The sequence below is a fragment of the Pseudorca crassidens genome, chromosome 10 (assembly GCF_039906515.1).
Source record: "Pseudorca crassidens isolate mPseCra1 chromosome 10, mPseCra1.hap1, whole genome shotgun sequence".
Lineage (NCBI taxonomy): Eukaryota > Metazoa > Chordata > Mammalia > Artiodactyla > Delphinidae > Pseudorca > Pseudorca crassidens.
Window position 1 is genome coordinate 69,707,941 of NC_090305.1, and position 19,375 is coordinate 69,727,315.

Consider the following 19,375-nt stretch of genomic DNA (forward strand, 5'->3'; position numbering starts at 1 on the left):
GTAACCTTGGCTCTCTTGATAACTAGGCTCCAGCTGGTGTTGACACAGCAAACATGCTGCAACTCCCATTCGCCGAGGCATAGAGTGGGCAAACACAGGACGGCTGGAACAAAGGGCCTGGCAACCGTGACCAGCCTCTCAAACAAGGGCCCCAAGGCCTGTGCCAGGAGGCAGGAAGCATCAAGCAGCCTGGACATTGTGGCCCACAGAGGTAGGAGCTGGGGACTGGCCCTTGATGAGGCGATCAGAGAGGGGAGGATTGGCACGAGGTCCTACAGTCGAGGCTTGGCCCACATGTGGGGCGGAGCTGAAGGAGCACAGGTCAGTCTTGTCCGTTGGGGCCTAACCCACATCATACCCCCATGAGCGTCCCTTGCTCAGTTGGTGTCACCAAGGCCTGGGCATAAACTCTGATGACAGATCTGTGAGGCTATGTTTGTTGTTCTACTGTACAGGCAGGAAAACCGAGGCTCAGAGGATGTGAGTGGCCAAGGGCTCGGTGCCACTCAAGTGTAGCGTGGGGGCCACAGCACTGCAGAGGGTGAGGCCCCTAATTCTTGGCCACCTCTTGGTCACATGTATTATGTGCCATGTTGCACCTTTCTGAGGGGGACTCTTGGCCAGAGGTCCTTTTGGGGGTGGTGTAAGGTCAGGACTGTGCAGGTTGTGGTCACTAGGTGAGGTCTCAGCTAGACTCCAAGGAACGACACCTGCGCTGGGCACAGCCCATTCCCACCTCTGCCTCAAGGCCCACCTCACGGTGCATCTGTGCACACGCTCTGCAGAGCCGGGCCAGCAGCGAGGCCCTCTGCCAGCACATGCACGCAGACGCCCGAACATGCCAACACGCACACACTCTCTCTACCTCTGGTCTTTGTGCTTTGCTGTGCTTTCTGCCTTGGACCCTCTTCCTTACTCTCCTCTGCCTGGCTGTGTCTCCAGTAACCCTCCCCTCCCCCCAAAGTCCCCTAGGCCTGGTCAATATCCACGGGCTCACCACCCCGGCTCCATACATTGTGGCACGGGTCACATCACTGTCACCTTGAGCAAACTGTATTCCTCAAGAGAGGCGCCCTGCAGGTACACTGTCCTTGTACCTAGTAATCTAGGATGGCACTTGTACACAGCAGGTGCTCAGCACTCAGTAAACAGAGGCTGAAGGAAGCAAAGGACACCTGAGGCACTGGTATCCCATGACATGATGAGCCAAGGTCGACCTTGGGGGCCCCTGCCCAGGGTCACCATGGTACTGGGGGCTGGTCCAGCCTTCAGGTGTGGGCTTAGAGAGCTGAGGGATCCATGAGGGGCTTGAGGGCCTTCTCAGCACCCCAGAGCCCCCCACCCTGGGGCTAGGTCCAAGGCACTGTGCTCTCCCCACCAGCACCCCCATGACTCACTTCTTCTGCCACAGCAGAGGCACTGCTCACTGTGTATTTTAAGCCACAGAAAATGGGCTGAGAGAGGTGACTGGCTGCTCCCAGGACTGCCTGTATAGCGAAGGGGCCAGGCTTGCAGATACAGCGACCACTTCAGAACTCAGGCGATGAGCCCTGCCCCCTGCCTTTGTCACCTTCCCATCCTCTCTCCCCACCAGTGGAAACAGTTATGCACAGGCTGCACCTTCCTGGCTCCCTTCCCAGCCCACAACCCTTATCTCAGCAGATTCAGCCTGAGTCACTTCTGCTCCCTCTCACTGTTAGGCCAGGGCTTAGTGCCTTCCTTCTTCCCTTTCTCCAGCTTTGGAAATCCCGGGCATCCCCCACCCCAACCTTCCAAGGCTCAGCTCAAACGCCACCTCCTCCAGGCTGTCTTCTTAGACTTGCCCCTCCCATGTCAGCTGTTCTGCACACTGACCTCGTAGCTTGTTGTCTGTCTCCTCGAAGTCTAAGATCCTGGAGGGCCACTGGCTTACCCTGCCTTAGATGCACACTACCTCCCCCAGTCCTTGTACACAAGGATTTCAGAACAAAGGGCCAGACGCTATTAAAACTCAATTAAATTTCTCACTTCTCTGATCCTGAATTAGACTGGCTTGTCCCTGTGGCACCTGCAGGCCCTTTACTCTGCTTCCTAGCATCTGCCCCCCATTGCCAGCTAGGACTCCCAGGGAGGTGGACAGAAGCAGGAGAGGATCCTCCCTCAGTGCAGGCCTCTGGGGAGTGGAGTCCAGTGAATCACCCTTGGTCCCAGGGTTCATTTTCTCCATTTGGCCAAACCCACCCCCCATGCGCTAGATTCCCCCTCCTGTGGTGGGCAGGGTACAGGGGTATGAAAAAGGGAACTCACGGCAGTGATTCCCAGCCTGCATCTGTAGCCCTCTCCATCCCAGCCACCCTCACCAGCTGTTCCCCAGGGTCCTCCAGTCAAGGTCCTGCCCTTAGGCCCTTGCTAGTGCTCTGCCCTCTGCCTGGCAGACCCTCACCTTTTCCCTTCCCAACCCTGGGCTTCTTCCTCTTTGCCCCAGCCAGCATGGTTCTGCTTTCTCCCAATCCCTGGGAGCTCTGGGAAGGGTGGGCACACAGGCTCAGGAGCCAGGGGAGCAGGGGGAATCGTGACCTTGTCTTGGCCAGGCAGTGGCTGGGCTGGCATTGTCTCTGAGCCTCTGTTTCCTCATCTGTAAAGCAGGAATTCTGCCCCACAGTGAGTGGAGAAAGGCACCACGCCTAGGGTCAGGCTGGGAGCAGAGAAGGTTTGCTTAACAACTGAGTGAGCAAGTGAATGACAGGGAGACTAACTGCTGCTCCCAGGGGATGCACGTGGCATCATGAGCAGGGCCATCGGGCAGGAGAGGCTCAGACACCCCCCCTTGGGGTGAGACTTGGGCCTGAGGTGCCTCAGCCACGCATCCCACAGGTGGTGGGCGCTGTCGGTCAGGGTAAGCAAGATGCCTGATGTGGCTGCAGTCAGCCTTTCCCCCTGACCTTCAGTCATGGGGGAGAACTGAGCAGCAGGGTGGGTGGGTGGGTGTAAGGCTGATCCACCAGGCTCTGTGGGCCTCAGGGACATCGCACTCCAGGCCCCTAGACCCTTCGTTCGGCTATAGTGGATGTGAGGAATGACCACAGCTCTTCTGACCCCTCCTGAGGCCCCTGCACCTTGGAGGAGGAGCCAGGAGAGGGGCCTGCTCCACATGGGCAATCCCGGGACCAGGGAAGTCCAGCCCCAAACCCACAGCTCAGCCCTTCCTGACCCCCACTAGCTCGGGCAGGTGGGCAAAGAGGAGGGAATGACATATCTTCCCTGAGGATCCTCGGCCACTCCCTAGCCGCGCTCCTCCTGCATTGTCTTCCTCGTTGTTCCAGGGAGACCAGCTCCCTGTCCTGCCAGCTCAGCCCGGGGGACTTCGAGGGGTCTCTGGGTTCTCAGCCACCTGGCAGGGATGCAGGAAGGGGAGGCCGTCCCACATGCATGTCCACCAGCTGCTGGGAGTAGCATCTTTACTCAAAGCTCATGATGAGCCCCAGGACCCTGGGGTGTATGGAGAGTGGACCCAGGCAGGCAGGCTCCTCCAAGGGGCTCCCTCTGACCCCGATTCCTGAGTGGTCGCTCTCAGGCAGGGGTGCCCAAGGGCTCCCACACAATCAGCACTCAGTGGATGCCCGTTCACTAATTCAACACTCCCCCATCCCTGGGGGCCCCAGCTGGCTCCTCTGGGTGGCAGTGGCACCTTGCCAGGATGCGGAGACGCTGTTTGGGTGAGGGGAGAATAATCAGCCGTAAACGCTGCAATCAGGGAGAAAAGGCTGCTCAGGCCCTCAGCGCCCACGCGCACGCCTAATTGGCTCCACGTGTCTGCAGCTCCTTTCAAGAGCAGGAAAGTGGAAGGGTCAAGATCTCTTAATGTTCGTAATGGAGAGGGGGCAGAAGCCACCGCCAGCCCCACATAAACACCTTTTAATTGCCCAGAGAAGGGTGGGTGGAGGCAGCCAATGCTAGAGAATTCCCTGCCTGTCTGTCCACCATTAGTGTGCCGTTTAGAGCTTCCCTGGTCTGGAGTCAGACCCCAGAGGCTGACCTCCAGCCAGAGCCTGGAGCCACAGCCCTGGCATCCGTTCTACAAATGTTCATGAGGCTCCTACTCTGGGCCAGGCCTTGGCAGCAGGTGATACCCCTGGCCATGTCTTCCCAGGGCCGATCTACTTGTCCAACCCCCATCAACGAATGCATCTGTGGACTCAGCTTTGAACTTGCCTCCAGCTGCCCCCAATGCTGAACTTTTCCCCCAAATCCTTGATGCCTCCTCCAGGCAGCCCCAAGCTTGCTATTACCCCCTTGAACTGAAGGGATCTTCCTCCTGCTAAGCCTGCTCTATTCTGTCTGTACCTCTCTGAGGTCCCCAATGTCCCCCTGCTTATGGGGCTTCTATTTAATATGGCTGCATCTCTCTGTCCCATTAGACCTGTGGTTCTCAACCAAAGGGCACTGTGCCCCCAGGGGACATCTGGAAACATTTGGAGACATTTTTGGTTCTTATAACTGAGGGAGTGGTGTACTACTGGCATCTAGCAGGTAGAGGGCAAGGATGCTGCTTAACATCCTACGATGCATAGGGCAGCCCCCCACAACAAAGAATTATCCTGCTTAAAATGTCAATAGTTCCAACACTGAGAAATACTGCATTAGGCGAAGCCTGAGAAAGGAAGCAGCGAGTAAGTGGGAGCTAGGCAGAACGTTCTCCCTCCTGACTGGGGTGGGGTGGGGGGCTCTGTCCCACAGCCCTGGCCCCTTGGCTCTCTCCCTCGCTCATTCCTCCTGCTCCTCTAACACCCAGCCCAGAGCCCAATTCCTGAACGGACCCAGCCACTGCCAACAATGCATCAGTTTAATTGGGTTAAGTGGCCATTAGTGGCAAAAGCAGGGTGGCTGTGTGCAGAAGGGTTTTTAATTTTACTCTTTAAATGATGCTTGCTCCCCAGAGAGGCCACTGATGGTGGGAACGCTGCCCACTGGAGCCCCCAGAACCAGAGCCACAGACGTACCTCCCCCTGTCCCATCCATTTGGGCAACATGGGGGTGGGCTGAGAGGGCTGCTCAGTGTCTTGTCTCCACTGCCCAAGGAAGATGCTGCAGGGGTAAAAGGACTTGCTCAAGGTCACTAGGTCATCCCAGAGCAAGCCCCTGCCAGAGGGGACCCATCTTCTCTTCCTTTGGCCCTGTCCCCCTGTGGATAGCAAGTGCCATGTGGCCACTAGCGGTAGCACGGAGGAGGGCAGTGTCGAGGGGCAGTATCTGGGGTTTGGAGCCCAAGTGCCTGGATCTGTAGTCTGGTTTTGCTGTGAGACCTGGGGCCAGTGGTGTAACCTTGCTGGGGCTGTTTCCTCAAATATAAAATGGGGATGAGAGTTGTGTTGTAGGGAGGATTTGCAGAGTTCTGAAGTGTTCTGGCTCATCTTAGGCTGCACACTTGGTAGGCACTCAGAAAGAGGCCAGTAATCGTGGGAAGGAATTATTTCTGCCATTTTAGGGGAAATGTCCTGAGCTCTGAATCTACACTGAATCATCTGCGGACCACTGAAAAATATTGAAGCCCAGCCCCACCCCTACAGAATCTGCTATACTTGGTCTGGGGTGGGGCCTGGGCATCACGATTTAAAAGCCCTGCAGGCGACTCCAATGTGCCAACAGGGTTAAAAACACTGCATGGACATAGAGAACAGACTTGAGGACACAGTGGGGGAAAGGGGAAGCTGGGACGAAGTGAGAGAGTAGCATTGACATATATACACTACCAAATGTAAAATGGACGGCTAGCGGGAAGCTGCTGCATAGCACAGGGAGATGAGCTCAATGCTTTGCGACAACCTAGAGGGGTGAGGCTCAAGAGGGAGGGGATATGGGGATATATGTATACATATAGCTGATTCACAACACTGTAGAGCAATTATACTCCAATAAAGATATATAAAAAACAAAACAAAAACACTGCACGAAGGCAAAGGTGCAAAGGCATGGCATCTGGAAGGGTCTTGGCCCCTGGGACAGTGAGAAGTAGCTGAGGTGGAGCATGAGAAACATGGGCATGGTGGGGAGGGCAGAGCTCAGGGGCCAAGGTCTCTGGGTCCTGGATCTCAGCCAGGACTCTTCACTGCCTCTGGCTTATTTGAGGTTGGAGGTGAAAGGGTGTCCCTGAGTTCAGGCTTCTAGCTGCCACACTGATGTCCCTTAAGAACCTGCTCTGGCCTGGCTGCTCTGGCCCTGGGCTTCCCATTCTCCAGGAGCCAAGCCCACTGAGCCACACTGCCCTTGGCCTTGTCCCCTGAGAGCAGGCTGGAATGCCCCACACTGGGGTCACTCCTCACCTCCTCCTCCTATGGCCTCTCCCCCGAGCCACACAGCAGGGGTGCCAGGAATGGTGCTGAAGGTGGCACAACCGTCAGAGACACTGTTTTCACTGTGGCCTTTATAAATGATGACTCCTGGAGCTGTGACACCAGAAGTACTGGGCAGGGACAGTCTCCTGTCCCCATTTTACAGAGGGAGAAACTAAGGCCTGGGATGGGATGTGACTGAGAGCTCCATGAAGATAGGAACAAGGCCTGTCCTTTCCCACTGCATCCCCAGCACCAGCCTGGCACACAGTAGGCCTTTAGTGAATGTTGAAGAATGGATGGAGGAAGGAATACAACCAAGAGATGACTTTTCTGAGAAAGGGGCTCTGAGAGAGGCCCCAGCTAGGAGGACAGGAGAGTCCTGATTTGGGCCCAGCTCTGCCTCCAATGTGCTGTAAGAACTTAGGCATCTCCTGGGACGTCCCTGGTGGCGCAGTGGTTAAGAATCCGCCTGCCTATGCAGGGGACATGGGTTTCAGCCCTGGTCTGGGAAGATCCCACGTGCCGCGGAGCAACTAAGCCCATGAGCCACAACTACTGAGCCTGAGCTCTAGAGCCTGTGAGCCACAACTACTGAACCCATGTGCCACAACTACTGAAGCCCACGTGCCTAGAGCCCATGCTCCGCAACAAGAGAAGCCACTGCAACGAGAAGCCCGCGCACCACAAACAAGAGTAGCTCCCGCTCGCCGCAACTAGAGAAAGCCCGCGCGCAGCAACAAAGACCCAATGCAGCCATAAATAAATAAATAAATAAATAATTAAAAAAAAAGAACTTAGGCACCTCCCTACCCCTCCTGGGACTCAAGACCCTAACAGAGCAGGCCTGGCTCAGAGGACCCATCTGCCTGGATAGCAGAAGTTCCTAGCAGGTTCCCTCCATATTTCCTAAGCTGAGACCCCAGCAGGTTTCCTGGACTTGGGGATGATGGTTGCCTGTGTTGCAAAGTCCCTGACCTGGCCTGCTCTGCCTGATTCTTGGCCTGGAAAAACACTCTGTGTAGCTTGGAGAAACCTGTTACAAACATCTGATTATCCCTGATGAGACAATGAACTTCCGTCCCGCGCTGCTCAGTTCCCTCCTTGCAAGCCCCACATTAAAATTCCAGACCAGAGCAAGGGGATTTAAGTTGGATTACTGGATGGGGTCTAGGGAGAGAGGGACACTGGAGTGTGGAGGGGTCCAGACCCCCAACATTCCTCCCTCCATATGTACTCAGGCTGCAAACAAATATGGGAAAGGAGAAAAGAGCCAGAACTTGATTAAAAGCAAATTTAAAACATAATTAAGACCAAAGCTCATCTTGAACAATTAGGACCAAGGCAGGAAAAGGACAGTCCTCTCCTTCGCCTAGGGATATGGACAGGAGCATCTTTTGGGCCCGGAGCTGGGGGCACTGCAGTAGGGAAAGCTCACTGGCCAGGAGAGTGCTGGGCTCCATGCACACCTCCGGACTAATGTGGGCAGTCAAGGGCCTGGCTCAGGGTCAGAGTGACCTGGGTTAAAATCCTGGCTCTGCCATATCCTGGCCTAATGCATGGCAGGTCCGAGTCTCAGTGTCTCTCTCAGGGGGCTGCTGTGAGAATGACGTGTGACAGACTCAGCACACGCTGAGCACCTAATCAGTGAGTGCCTTTTCCTATCATTCCTCCCTTGAGAACCAACTGGGTACCAGGCCACGGGTGCCTGGGCTGCAGACTCAGTGGGAAGGAGGCAGACATCTGCACTGCCTCACCGGGCAGAGTCTGCCATGTGGGGTATAGGGAGAGAGTTCAGGTCGGGACCCCGGGCTTTGGGTTCTCCCACCCTCAAGCTGTCAGGGTTGCCTGTTCCTCGAGGAGTGGGGAAAAGAAGCTTGGGGAACGACTCCAGCCCTGTGATGCTCAGAGGGGATGGGCAGGGGCTGGGCCCTGGGCTCCATATGGAGAGGGCAGGTCGGGCATCTGTCATTGCCACCACTCAGCACCCCCTGGCAAGGCAACTCGTCCTGAAGCTGGGGTGGGAGGCAGGCCTAAAGGCATGAAGGGTGCTCCTTCCCAAATCTATCAGATGGTTTCGACACAAGTTCAGGGCTGGTGGCCTGTACTTTGTGCCCTGGGCTGGGGAGCGCAGCAAAGCAAGGAAGTAGTGGGCAAATAGGGGGTCTGGAATGAAGCAGGGAGAGAGAGACTAAGAGACAGAGAACAAGAGAAAGGAGGGGAGAGTGTCCAGGTGGTGCCCAGTTCTAGGAAAGGCAAGAAGGTGGAACATGGCGTGCTGGCTACGTGAGGCAAGCAGATGGTTCCTACAACCAGGGGGACATTGTTGGACCCCCACAGGGACGGCCGGCCCAGCTGAAGGCTTGGCTTTGCCTCCTCCCCATGACAGTTCACTCCCCCAACTGTCCCCACCTGTGACTAGGAGATCCCCAAGGTCAGGCTGGGCCCAGCTCTGGGTCCTCCGGCTCCACACTGGGTGGGAGGCCCTCAGGGCCCACCTCCTCTGGTCCCAGGAGGCCAGCCTTTCCCTAGTCCATGATCCCAGGTCACACAGGGGCAGGCAGGGGATCTCAGGGGGACAGTAGGGCCCAGTTCCTGGAGAAGGGGGTCACAGTTCCCTCCCTGGGCCTGGATGTGGTGGGGGTTTGGCTGCTCTGACTTGACCCTGCCAGGCCTCTGGCCCAAGCCTGGGCATGGCATGTGAGGCCCTGCTCATTTAAAAAAAAAATAGCTTTACTGAGATACCGTAATATTCACCCACATAAAGTATACAATTCAGTGTTTTTTTTTAGTGTATTCAGAGTTGTGCAGCCATCACCACAATCTAATTTTAGAATATCTTCATCACCCCAAAAGAAATCCTGTACCCGTTAGCAGACACTCCCTATCCCCTCCCTTCCACCCTAGGCAACTACTAATGCACTTTCCGTTTCTATGGATTTGCCTATTGTGGACATTTCACAGAAATGGGATCACACAATAGGTGGTCTTTTGTGACGAGCTTCTTTCCCTTAGTGTAACGTTTCCACGTTCATCCATGTTGTCATGTGTATCAGTACTTCATTCCTTTTAAATGGACTCATCTCTCTGACACAGGCTTGGGCAACAGCAGTTATGCCTCTGATCTGAGGGAAGCTTGAACCCCCCTCCTTTCTTTACTGCACAACTTGCCCAGGGCACCTTACATCTCCAGAAGCCCTTTCCCACCTGCTCTCCCTGGGGGGGTTGAGTACCGGGGTCTGTGGGCTTCAGAGACCTGGTCAGGGTGGACCAGCAGGTCCTGTAATCTCACAGGACCATGGTGCCTTGGAGCTCACAGGCACACTCAGTATAGATGATGGGCAGACTAAGGCCCAGAGGGAGGTGGAGAAATCGTGGGCAGAATTGGAGCTCCAGCTCCCAGCATCATGTGGCCTTAGCCTTCTCTGCAAGGCATTCAGGGCCCTCCACACTCCGTCCGCCTCAGCCTGCAGCCCACCTTCCTGACAGAAGGGAGAGGTGGGGCCTGCCATCATACCCACACAGGGCCCCCGAGGCCCCAGGTCACCACTCACGCAGCCTACTCCAGATGAAACTACCCTGCTCCTGCCGCAGCTGCCCACAGTCCACGTGGCACATTCTGCCAGTGATGGCCCAGCCCGAATTCAGAGGGCCAGGAGGGCTGTGTGTTCATGGTGGGTGAGGACATTGCCCTCACAGTGCAGGCCACTCTGCCTGGTCTTCTCTCAACCTAAACAACCGCACCTACCTTCAGGGCCTGCACCTTCCTGTCCAGCAGGCTCTCAATGTCCCCCGCCACCTTCTCCACCAACTTCTGAGGCTCATTCTCCTGCACCTCAAACAGATTCCTGTTGTCTTTGTAGATCTGGAAAGAAGCAGAAGCCTGGGGTGAGGCCAGGGTGGTCCCACATTCCCATGTCATGGTGCCCGTATACCCCCTCTGCATAGCTCACCACAGAAAGTCCTCACCCCCACCTCAACCCTGGCTTTGGCCACTGAGACAGAACAGGGAGGTCTGGGGTTAGGCCCAGTGCTCAGATAGACTTGGAAGAAGTGCAAGGCCATGAGCTCCACAACTTGCACTGGTTGTGTGTGTTTGGTGGGACAAGGTTGTCGCCACCTTCTCTGGGACTCAGGGTTCCTCCTCCAGGGGCCATAAGCAGCATCTCCCTGACCAGCTCAGGGTGGCTAAGAGCAGCAGAGTGGGGAGGGTGGGCTGGATGGGAGGCAGGGTGTCCGGGGGAGATGGAGCCAACAGACACACGTTGTACACCACATACCAACAAGAAGATGCTCTCACGCCCACGTGTGTACATAAACCCACACGCTCACACATGCATCACACACACAGCCACCTCTCCACACAGGCTCAGGAATCCATGCCCCCTTTCGCTGGTGCTCCCTCAGGGCATTTGCGGAAACTACTGCAGGAGCTCTGGGTGCCCCTAGGGGCTCCTCTGTCATTCTGGGCACAGAATATGGGGGCAGGGACCAGGGAGGCAGAGGCATATGGGGGGAATGAATCTGCCCCCTCCTTCTTCCTTGGGGGGGCGGTGGGGTCAGCCTGTGCACACATGCACTTGGGGGTGTAAATCTGACAGTCTGCATCTGCATGTGTGAATGTGTGTGTTATGGCTCAACGCACATCCATCTGTGTGCACGAGCCTGAGTATTGGGGTGGGTGGGGTTAGGGCCACTAGATAAAGCCTGGGGGCTATATGGGAATTGTAGAAGCAGGTTTCTGTGGGCGTCTTTGTTCATGGCTGGGGTCTTGGGTGTGCGCACGTGCATGTGTGTGTGCATGCGTGTGTGCATATGTGTGTGTATGCATTGCACACCCCTGCATGTGCCTCTGAGCCTGAATGAGTCCATGTGTCCATCCAGGTTACCCCAGGAAGTCTGTGCTGCAAGCTGGCTCCTTCACCAGAGGTCACAGGCGAGTCGCCACAACTGAGCTGCTGCCACCAGACTTTGCCATCAGGCTGTGCAGAAGTGGAGGGATGTGCAGAGACACAAAGAGGAGGTGACGAGGAGGAGATAAGGAGGTGGGAGAGGCCGCTGATGAGAGACAGACAGGCAGGGGAGATAAGGTCGGTAGAGTGACAGCCAGATGAGGGGAGATAAAGGCCTCTGGCATCTGACAGAGGGAGGAGGTGGGGGACCAGGTGCCTCCAGAGCCCTTGCTCTGCTGCCCACCCAGCACCTGGCAGTGCAAGGGTTAAAGCACCGCTCAAAGCTGGCTCAGGCAATCTCCTCCTCCCACCGCCCCCCATCCCTCCGGCATCTCTTTTCTTTTTGTCCTTCTCTTGGAACAAAATAATTTGTGGTGAAGTCGCTCCTTCCCACAGAGAAGCAGCGATTACAGGGCGAGTCACAGGCCTGGCTACACGGCCAGGGAGGATGGAGGCCCCAAGTGGGCACCAGGCCAGGCTGTTCCCTGGGCCCCCCAGGGCCTGCCTCAGGACAGAGGCCCCCGGATGGAAGACAGCGATGGAGGCTGAGGTCAAGGAGGGGTCAGACCCTGGGGATCACTGAGAAATGCAGGGAGCCTGGTGCCTGGTGCCCACAGTTGGGGAAACCGAGGTTCAGAAATAGGAGAGGACAGGTCAAGGCCACACGACTGTGAGTGGAAAAACCAGTCACCCATCCTCCCTGACACCTTCTTCCCAGGTTTCAAGACATTAAAAATACACCCTTTCCCAATCTTGGACCATTGCCCCTGGGTGTGTTGAGGCCTCGTCTCAGCCACATCGGCTGAAACCTCGGCTGAGCACACCGCGGCCCACTGGCGTCAGCAGGGGGCGCAGCCACCTGGCTTCTCAGGGCAGGGGATAAAGTTTCCATAACTGACTCCCCTGTCAAGGTCATTCCCAAGTGCCCCAATCAGGGCTGTCCATAGTGGCGGCAGCCCCAGTATTGGAAGCTGGACCATGCAGCCTCCTGACAACTCTCCTTAGGGAACCTGGGGGTCCCTCCCCTTTGGGTCCAGGATGCCCGTTGCAACCTGGCATGGTGACTGAACCAGGGCTCAGGGGCTGCAGAGGGAGAGGGTTTCCAGGTGGCAGGGTCACACCCGAGGACCCTGACAGTTGATGCAAGGGCTTGGAAGCAGGGACCCTGCTAAGAAATACCCCATCTCTGAACCTCAGTGTCCGATCTATTAAATGAGAGAACGGCAGTCCTCCCCTCACAGGCGGACCAAGGACCAAAAGATTCATGCCACGAGGAGCCTATACTATTGTCACTACTGCTATTGTTTAGGATCACCAGAATTCTGCAGAAGGAATCACAGTCCCCTCCCTGCCTCCACTCTCTCCTGGCTAGATCTGCACTCTTAGGATCCAAAGTCATTGGCTCCCATTCCTGGGCAGGCAGCCTTGGTCTCCCTGGGTCTGTCCCCCTCCAGCCCCACCCAGGGATTCCTTGGACAGCACCCCCTCCATCAGCTATCCTGTCTTTGTCCCCAGCACCTTGGCCTCGGCCCTGGTGGTGATAACAGGGGAGCCTAGACACAGGGACACCATGGATAGTGTACAGCTATGGCCAGCTCCCTTCCATCTCTCCCCAGGCAGCAGGCCTGTGTGCAGTGGACCCTCAGCCAACGCATATGCCCAATTCCATGTTCAGGAGCAGAGCTCTGGAGCCAGTGTGACCTAGGTCTGACTCCACCACTTTTGCCTGCAGGTGTGCTGTCCCTTGGAGCCTGGGGCTGCATCTGCCATGCTTTCTTCCTGGGTCTACCCAAAGACCCACCATGACATCCTTCTGCTGGGCCCTGGTGCCAGCATTCGAGGCCTCTCCAGCTCACTGACCTGGCACTTGCATGCAGGTCTCTGGGTCCCTAGCCCATGCTGATTCCCACTGCTGCACCTTTGCTTATGCTGTGCCTACTTCCCCTCCGCCTTTCCCCGCTTATCTAAATCCTCCCTAGAGCGAGGGTAGGGAAATGGGCTAGAAGAAGCTTCTGGTGAGATGAGGGCAGAATTCCAGAACTGCAGAGGCTGGTTGAGCTACTAGCCAAGCCTGTCCCCCAATCCCAAATGAGCCCTTGAGATGTAACAGCCCTCGATCCTTCCATGCCAGGTGCCTCACCCCTCTCAACATTCCCCCTGACCTGCTCCAGTTGTCCCTGTCCCCTGGGCTGGGGCCCTGAGCTGAACACTGTGTCCCAGAGATCCAAATGACACAGCCCAGCAGATGGTCCCACCCTGGGGGATAGGTCATCTCTCCACTGATGTGGTCCTGGGAGGTGCTTTCCACCTGCAGGTCCAGGAAGAAGCCCAGGAGAGCCCAGGGCAGCTCCAGGGCATAGCCAAGGCTGGTTCCCCTCAACCCCAGGCTCTAGCCTTGGTCCCTGGGGTCAGCTTGGAAGCAACAGGAAGGCCAGGGTGCACCGGGGGCAGGACCTCAACAACCACAGCAGGACTGCATGCCCGCTGGTGTCCTCGGCCCAGAGAGGCAATTGGAAAAACCCAATGGCCCCCACAGCAGCGCAGCCTGCGTGGCCCCCGGCTCTGCACAGGCAGACGGACCAAGGAGAGAAACGGGAGCCCACAGGTCTACAGGTTGTGACAGCTCCATGGCAGCCATGAGAGAGGAGATGGGGAATGGTAGTGGCACAGGGCAGCAGACTAGGGGAGAGGCTGGCTGGAGCCAGGTGGACACGTGGGGTAGGGCAGGAGACACAGCGACAGAGGGGCTGAGGAACAGGGAGAGCAGCGGCAGCTGAGGCCCCGAGGGATAATTCAGGAGACCGTTTGCAGCTCCTCGTTCCCAGGAGTTCCTGGCTCCCCCATCCTGTACCGTATACCTATGGCCAGTGCTTGCCCGGGCATCCTCCTCCCCTTGAAGGCACCCCCTACCAGTTATCAAGACCTGTCCTTCCATGTCTCTCATCTCCCCCTCACCCACTTCCTGTAACGCCCCCCCCGCCCCCCGCCCCCCGGCAGTGTTGGCCCCATCCCAACCCTCTCTCAGCTCTAGTAATTCTTTTGTTAGGCAGCATGTCTGGCCAACCTGCCTTTTGGCCTCGGAATTTCCAGGGCCTGTGGGGGCCAAGGCCTCGTCAGGGGCCCCAGGCCCTCTGCCTAGCCTCCTGCTTCCATAGCTGTCCCTACATAAGGGGGAGGTGAGCATGGAGGGCACTTGGAGGAACAGTTACCTTGGACAGGAAGCTTGGATGCTTGATGCTTGCAGGGGCAGATGGAGCCAGCTTCATCCTCACAGCTCTAAACAGTTCTGACTGGGAGGGGAATAAGGTCTGAGGCACCTGAACATAGAGACAGCCACCAGAGGAGACAAAAGGCCCCAGAACCAGTGACCTGGACAGGCCCCCATCAGACTGTTGAGGCATTTTGCTAAGTCCCAGAAGGTCGGCAGCAGTGGGGTCTGGACCTAAGCCAGCACCTAACCTGCCCAGGGAGAGGAGGAAGGTGGGAGAAATGGAGACGAAAAGGAGGGCAAGGACAGCAAGGGAGAGGAGGGGGAAGGAGGGAAGAGGGACTGTGGAGGCTGCAGATACAGCCCTGTTTGCCAAGTGATGGCTCTAGCCACCCAAGGGCAGGTGCTTCACAAACTTGACCTCGCTGATGTACAACCCCTGAGGAAGGACCGCTCTGATCACACCCGTTTAGCAGATGGGACACTGAGGGCCAGAGAGGATATGTTACACGGCAGAGCTCAGATAAGAATAGTCTGTCTTATCCAAAGTGTTTGCTTTAGGTCACACTCTGTGCAGTTCTCTTCCCTGCATTTGTCCCCAAACTTGAAGGTGAGGCACAGGGTATCAGCTGGGAATTTGGGGGGCCTGAAAGGGGCCTGGGGGAACCAGAGTGATGCTGAAAGCCTGAGGCCTGTGGAAGGCAGGAGGGCCATTCTGGAGGGGAGGAGGGGGAGGACCAGCAGAACCAGCCTGATCAACTAACCAACCACCCAACCCTGGGAGTAAAAACAGGCACACGTGCGAGGCTCCTCTCTGCAGCGAAGGTGAACGGGCCCTAATCTCTGGAAAATTAAATCAGAAAGAAAATGGAACGAGAAAGATTTGATGCAGGCTGGGCCCTGCTGCCGCCGGTCTCCTCAAAGGCCCAAGCTCAGCTGGGGGTTCATCTGGGTGCTTCAGCATCCTGCCCCCTTCCCCTGCCCAGGGTGCTGAGCAGGGCACAGGAAGGGTGGGGGGAGCTGAACCCCATGATATGACTTTCCTGGGGGATTTGCTCTTCTCCAGCCCCCTTTAGCCATGTCTCAGTGCCTGGTCCCTGGTATTGAAAGGAGCAGCTGGTAGGGGTTTTAACTGCCCAGCCCTCATGTCAACAGGTCCCTAGAGATGGTGGGCTGGCCTCCCTAGGCCGGCCTGCATGGGCAAGCACTGGAGTGGCCACAGGATCTGGAGACAAGGGCCAGCTGCTAAAAGGGGTACACTTGTGCCAGGGATCAGGGGAGCCTTAAGTGGGAGGATAGGGGGCTCATGGTGGCCCAGAGATCCTAAGCTGGGCCAAGAGGGAGGTGGAGGGATGGAGGGACTGGTAGTGACAAGCTCAGGGACCCCAGTCAGTCAGGGCAATGCTGGCCCCTGCCCTCCCGCCAGGCTGCTGCCCCTGTCTCCTGCCTTCGTGGGGAAAATCAAGGGTATTGACATAGCTGCTAATAATCACCCTCGAAGACCACAGGGTGGATGGAGTAGCCTGGTACCTGCAGACCCTCCCACTGAGAGCACTCAGGTCAGATCCAGGACAGGCTGCACATCCTGGATGCTCCCCACACCCAACCAACCTTGAGCCCCACAGCCCAGTTCCTTTGGGGCCACTCACAGCAGGTGCACGAAAACCCTGACCCCGCTGCTCTAGGGACACACCAGGCCCTGGACTGTGTGTGTGGCAGAAAGTTACCTGGGGCAGGGGTTGTGGCTCTTCTCTGGCCCACCTGGTGTGGGGCTTACAGTAGGACAAGGGCAAGGGGTCCCCAGAGCCCTCAGAGCACACAGTTGGCACACAGGCAGTGGGTTATGGGCCACTCGGCTGCATGCTTCATCAGCTGCTGACAATCACCAGCTGCCACGTTAGGGTCCCACGTGGCCATGCCACCCTGCCACCATCCTGTGGTGGGTTGGCTCCACAGTTAGTTAGCTGTATGTGGTGTCACGTCACAAGCAGGGTTTGTATATTGTGATGCTGGTTGTCACATTATTAATAACTAACCTTCATATTGAATAGGGATTTCCTAGAATGAACACTCTGTTTAGAGAGGGTCACAGATGCCTACCCAGGCCATTACAATGTGGCCCATGATGGGCTGTGACACAGGACACAAAGGCAGTGTTGGCCTGGCTTTCAGGAGCAGATAAGGATGTGGCCCTCCTGGGTTGGTGGCCCATAAATGGCCCCATCTCCTCCCTACCCCCACCCCATGTCCTTACATCCCCACTGGGGCACTCATGTTCATGCCACAGGATCTTGTTGGGGTCTCTTGAGGCTGGGGAAGCAGAGATGGACCAGACCTTGTCCCTGCCCTCCTGGGACTCACCACCAGAGGGGACAGATGTCTATTTGGACTGCTAATGGCAGAGGGGTGGCAGTGGGGAGAGGAGTGCAGGAGACATGTGGGAGTGAGACTGGCCTGCTTGGGGAGGGCGGGGGCTGGGAGTGTGAAGGAAAAGACTGAGATGGCTTTTCAGGGGAGAGGCCATCTAAGCAGAGTTTGAAAGGCTGGGCAGGAGTTTGCCAGACATGGGGGTGACTGGGGTATAAGGGACTCTAGGCAGGAGTAATGGCAGGTGCCCTTGGGCTGGGGGGAGGGAATGGACTGCTCAGTGGCAGGAGCACAGGGGCTTGTGGGGGGCAGAAGGGAAGCTGGGGGGACAGGTTCTGAAAGGAAGGGAGGTAGATACCCAGGTGGCTGGGGGTGGAGTGGGGGGTGGTCCTCAGGGACGGAGGGGGTGTAGCCTAGATCACAAGGTGGGAAGGCCCTGGTGGCTCTATGGCCACTTGGCCCCTAAGAGGAAGCTGCTAGGAGTTTTCACCAGCAGATTCCCTTTGAAAAACTCACAGGGGCACAAAGCCCCCACCTCCACCCCCAGCAACGCCTCCCTGTTTTTAAAGTTAAAGTTTAGTTGACTGTCATCCATTACCGCAATTAGTACATTATGTCTAATTATGCAATTAGTGTAAAAAGTGCACTTGCTGCTGAGAATGGGAAATTACGCAGCCTCGTTACACTGTAAAATCCATGTCATAAAAAGGCTCAATCCCTTGTTTTTCAAAAGACACACAACCCAGTACAAAACAATAAACCAGATCCTCCCAGTTGAGCTAGGGCCAGTCTGTGCCAACCTCTCTGCACTTGCCCCATGCAGACCCCCCACCTCTGCAAGGCCCTGTCCCACGCTGGCCCTGGGGCAAGGTAATGACCCACCACAAGGGAGCGCTGATGCGTGGCCCACTCCTAGGCGTGGTCAGTTTGCTCCTCTGAAACAGACGTGAATTTCTAAACTGACTTTAAAACCGTGGCGATCCTGATTATCCACCTGTTATTCCAGACCTGATTGGAACGTGGCCTCTAGTATTAAGGCTTGTATATATTAGGTGAGAGTGTCCTGGCCTCTACCCAGCTCCGAGAGTGAGAGGCAAGGTTCCTGAGGGCAGTACTCTGAGGTTCCTGATGGTGCCTGTGGGGAGAGAGGCATATTCCAGCTCAGAGGAAACTGGAGGAACTTTCTCACACTCGAGGCTCTCAAACTCTTAAGAGCATAGTCTGGATAGATAGTGAGCCCCCCATCACAGGAAATATGCAAGCCCACCTGTCAGAGATGGTGAGAAGGGATTCACTCACGGTCACCCTGCACAGTAGCTGGACTCCAGGCTGCCATCATTAAATAACAGTATTCCCATGGCTGTGTGCCTACATGAAGCTTGCAGTCTGTGATTCTATCTTCCCCAGGTTCTGGCTCCCTTGGTGGTCAAGGGACTATTTGGGGACAGGTGGGAGGGGAGAAAGGAATCTGACAGGGGTGTCTCCCTCCCACACGGGTGACAATGCCAGATGGCCAAGTCCACGGGAGCTGGGGACAGGGCACACTCTCGTGTACTTCAAAAGCAAATGCTTCACCGTCAGGTCTCCATCACCCACCACCCAGCTCCAAGGTCAGAAGTTAAGGCTCAAGCATGGGCTGCTTAGTGGCTACCTAAGAAGCCCCCTCTCTGAGCCCCTTCTTTCAAGTTCCCAACACTCCTTGAGTCCAGGGTGCTTGACCCAGGCCTGGTGGTGGGGCGGTGCAGTGTCACGAAGACTCCTTCCCAGCCAAAAGTCTGCCCTGACCTCATGGGGAAGGTGCATGCAGCTCCTGCAGCTGCCACTGCCAAGCTCAGACAAGGCATTCCCAGAGCAGAGAAACTGAGATGTGGAGCCCCCAGCATCCCGGGGCCCCTGGGGCACTCGGAGCCCTGCAACAGCTCCCACCTGCAATGTGCACACCATCAGTCCTGGGTGTCCTGAGGTGTCGGTGCTGTGTACACCCCAGTGGGAAGCACTTTCTGAGAAGGAAGCCAGATTTTGGGGAGGGACAGGGGCCTGGACCCCACTAGAGGGATACCTGTTGCCTACACTCAACAGGGTCCCTGGACAGTCCCGGCCTTCACGCCTTAGTCTACTCAGGGAATCCTGGACAGCAGGGGAACTGTGTCATGGCCCGGCCAGGTGGACCTGCCATGGAGACTCTCAGGGCCCCCTGTCCTCTTGATTTACTCCAGGATGGCATGAGGATTGGGGAGGGGGTGAGCCCAAAGTGAATCAAACTACAGGCGAGATCTGGGGGCCCCTGCTTGCTCCCCCTCCCTGATCTGGGAGCCGCCGGCTGTTGAGGCAGCTGGGAGGGAAGCTGTGCCCAGCATGCCAGCTGGCACGGGGGAGTGTGAGTAAACATATCCGCACTTTCCCAACTCACAGAAGTCGCTGGGTGTCGCCGGCTGGTGTGGGCGCCCATGTTTACGGGAAACAGATTGTTTGTGCCTGTGTCTGGGCCCCCTCACCGCCCACCCTGGCTCGGCTCCCTCCTGCTGCCTCCCCACCCAGTG

The 19,375-nt window shown here is 56.8% G+C and overlaps 1 protein-coding gene across 8 annotated transcripts in view; it reads right to left on the reverse strand.

The window, feature by feature from the left end:
- Nucleotides 1-19,375, reverse strand: part of CACNA2D2 (calcium voltage-gated channel auxiliary subunit alpha2delta 2) — a 138,832-nt gene that overhangs the window by 60,766 nt on the left and 58,691 nt on the right. For all 8 annotated transcript variants that reach the window (XM_067754548.1, XM_067754545.1, XM_067754547.1 and 5 more), the window contains exon 3: nt 10,057-10,173. In XM_067754548.1, coding sequence (XP_067610649.1) covers nt 10,057-10,173 — 117 coding nt within the window. The remainder of the gene's footprint in view (nt 1-10,056; nt 10,174-19,375) is intronic.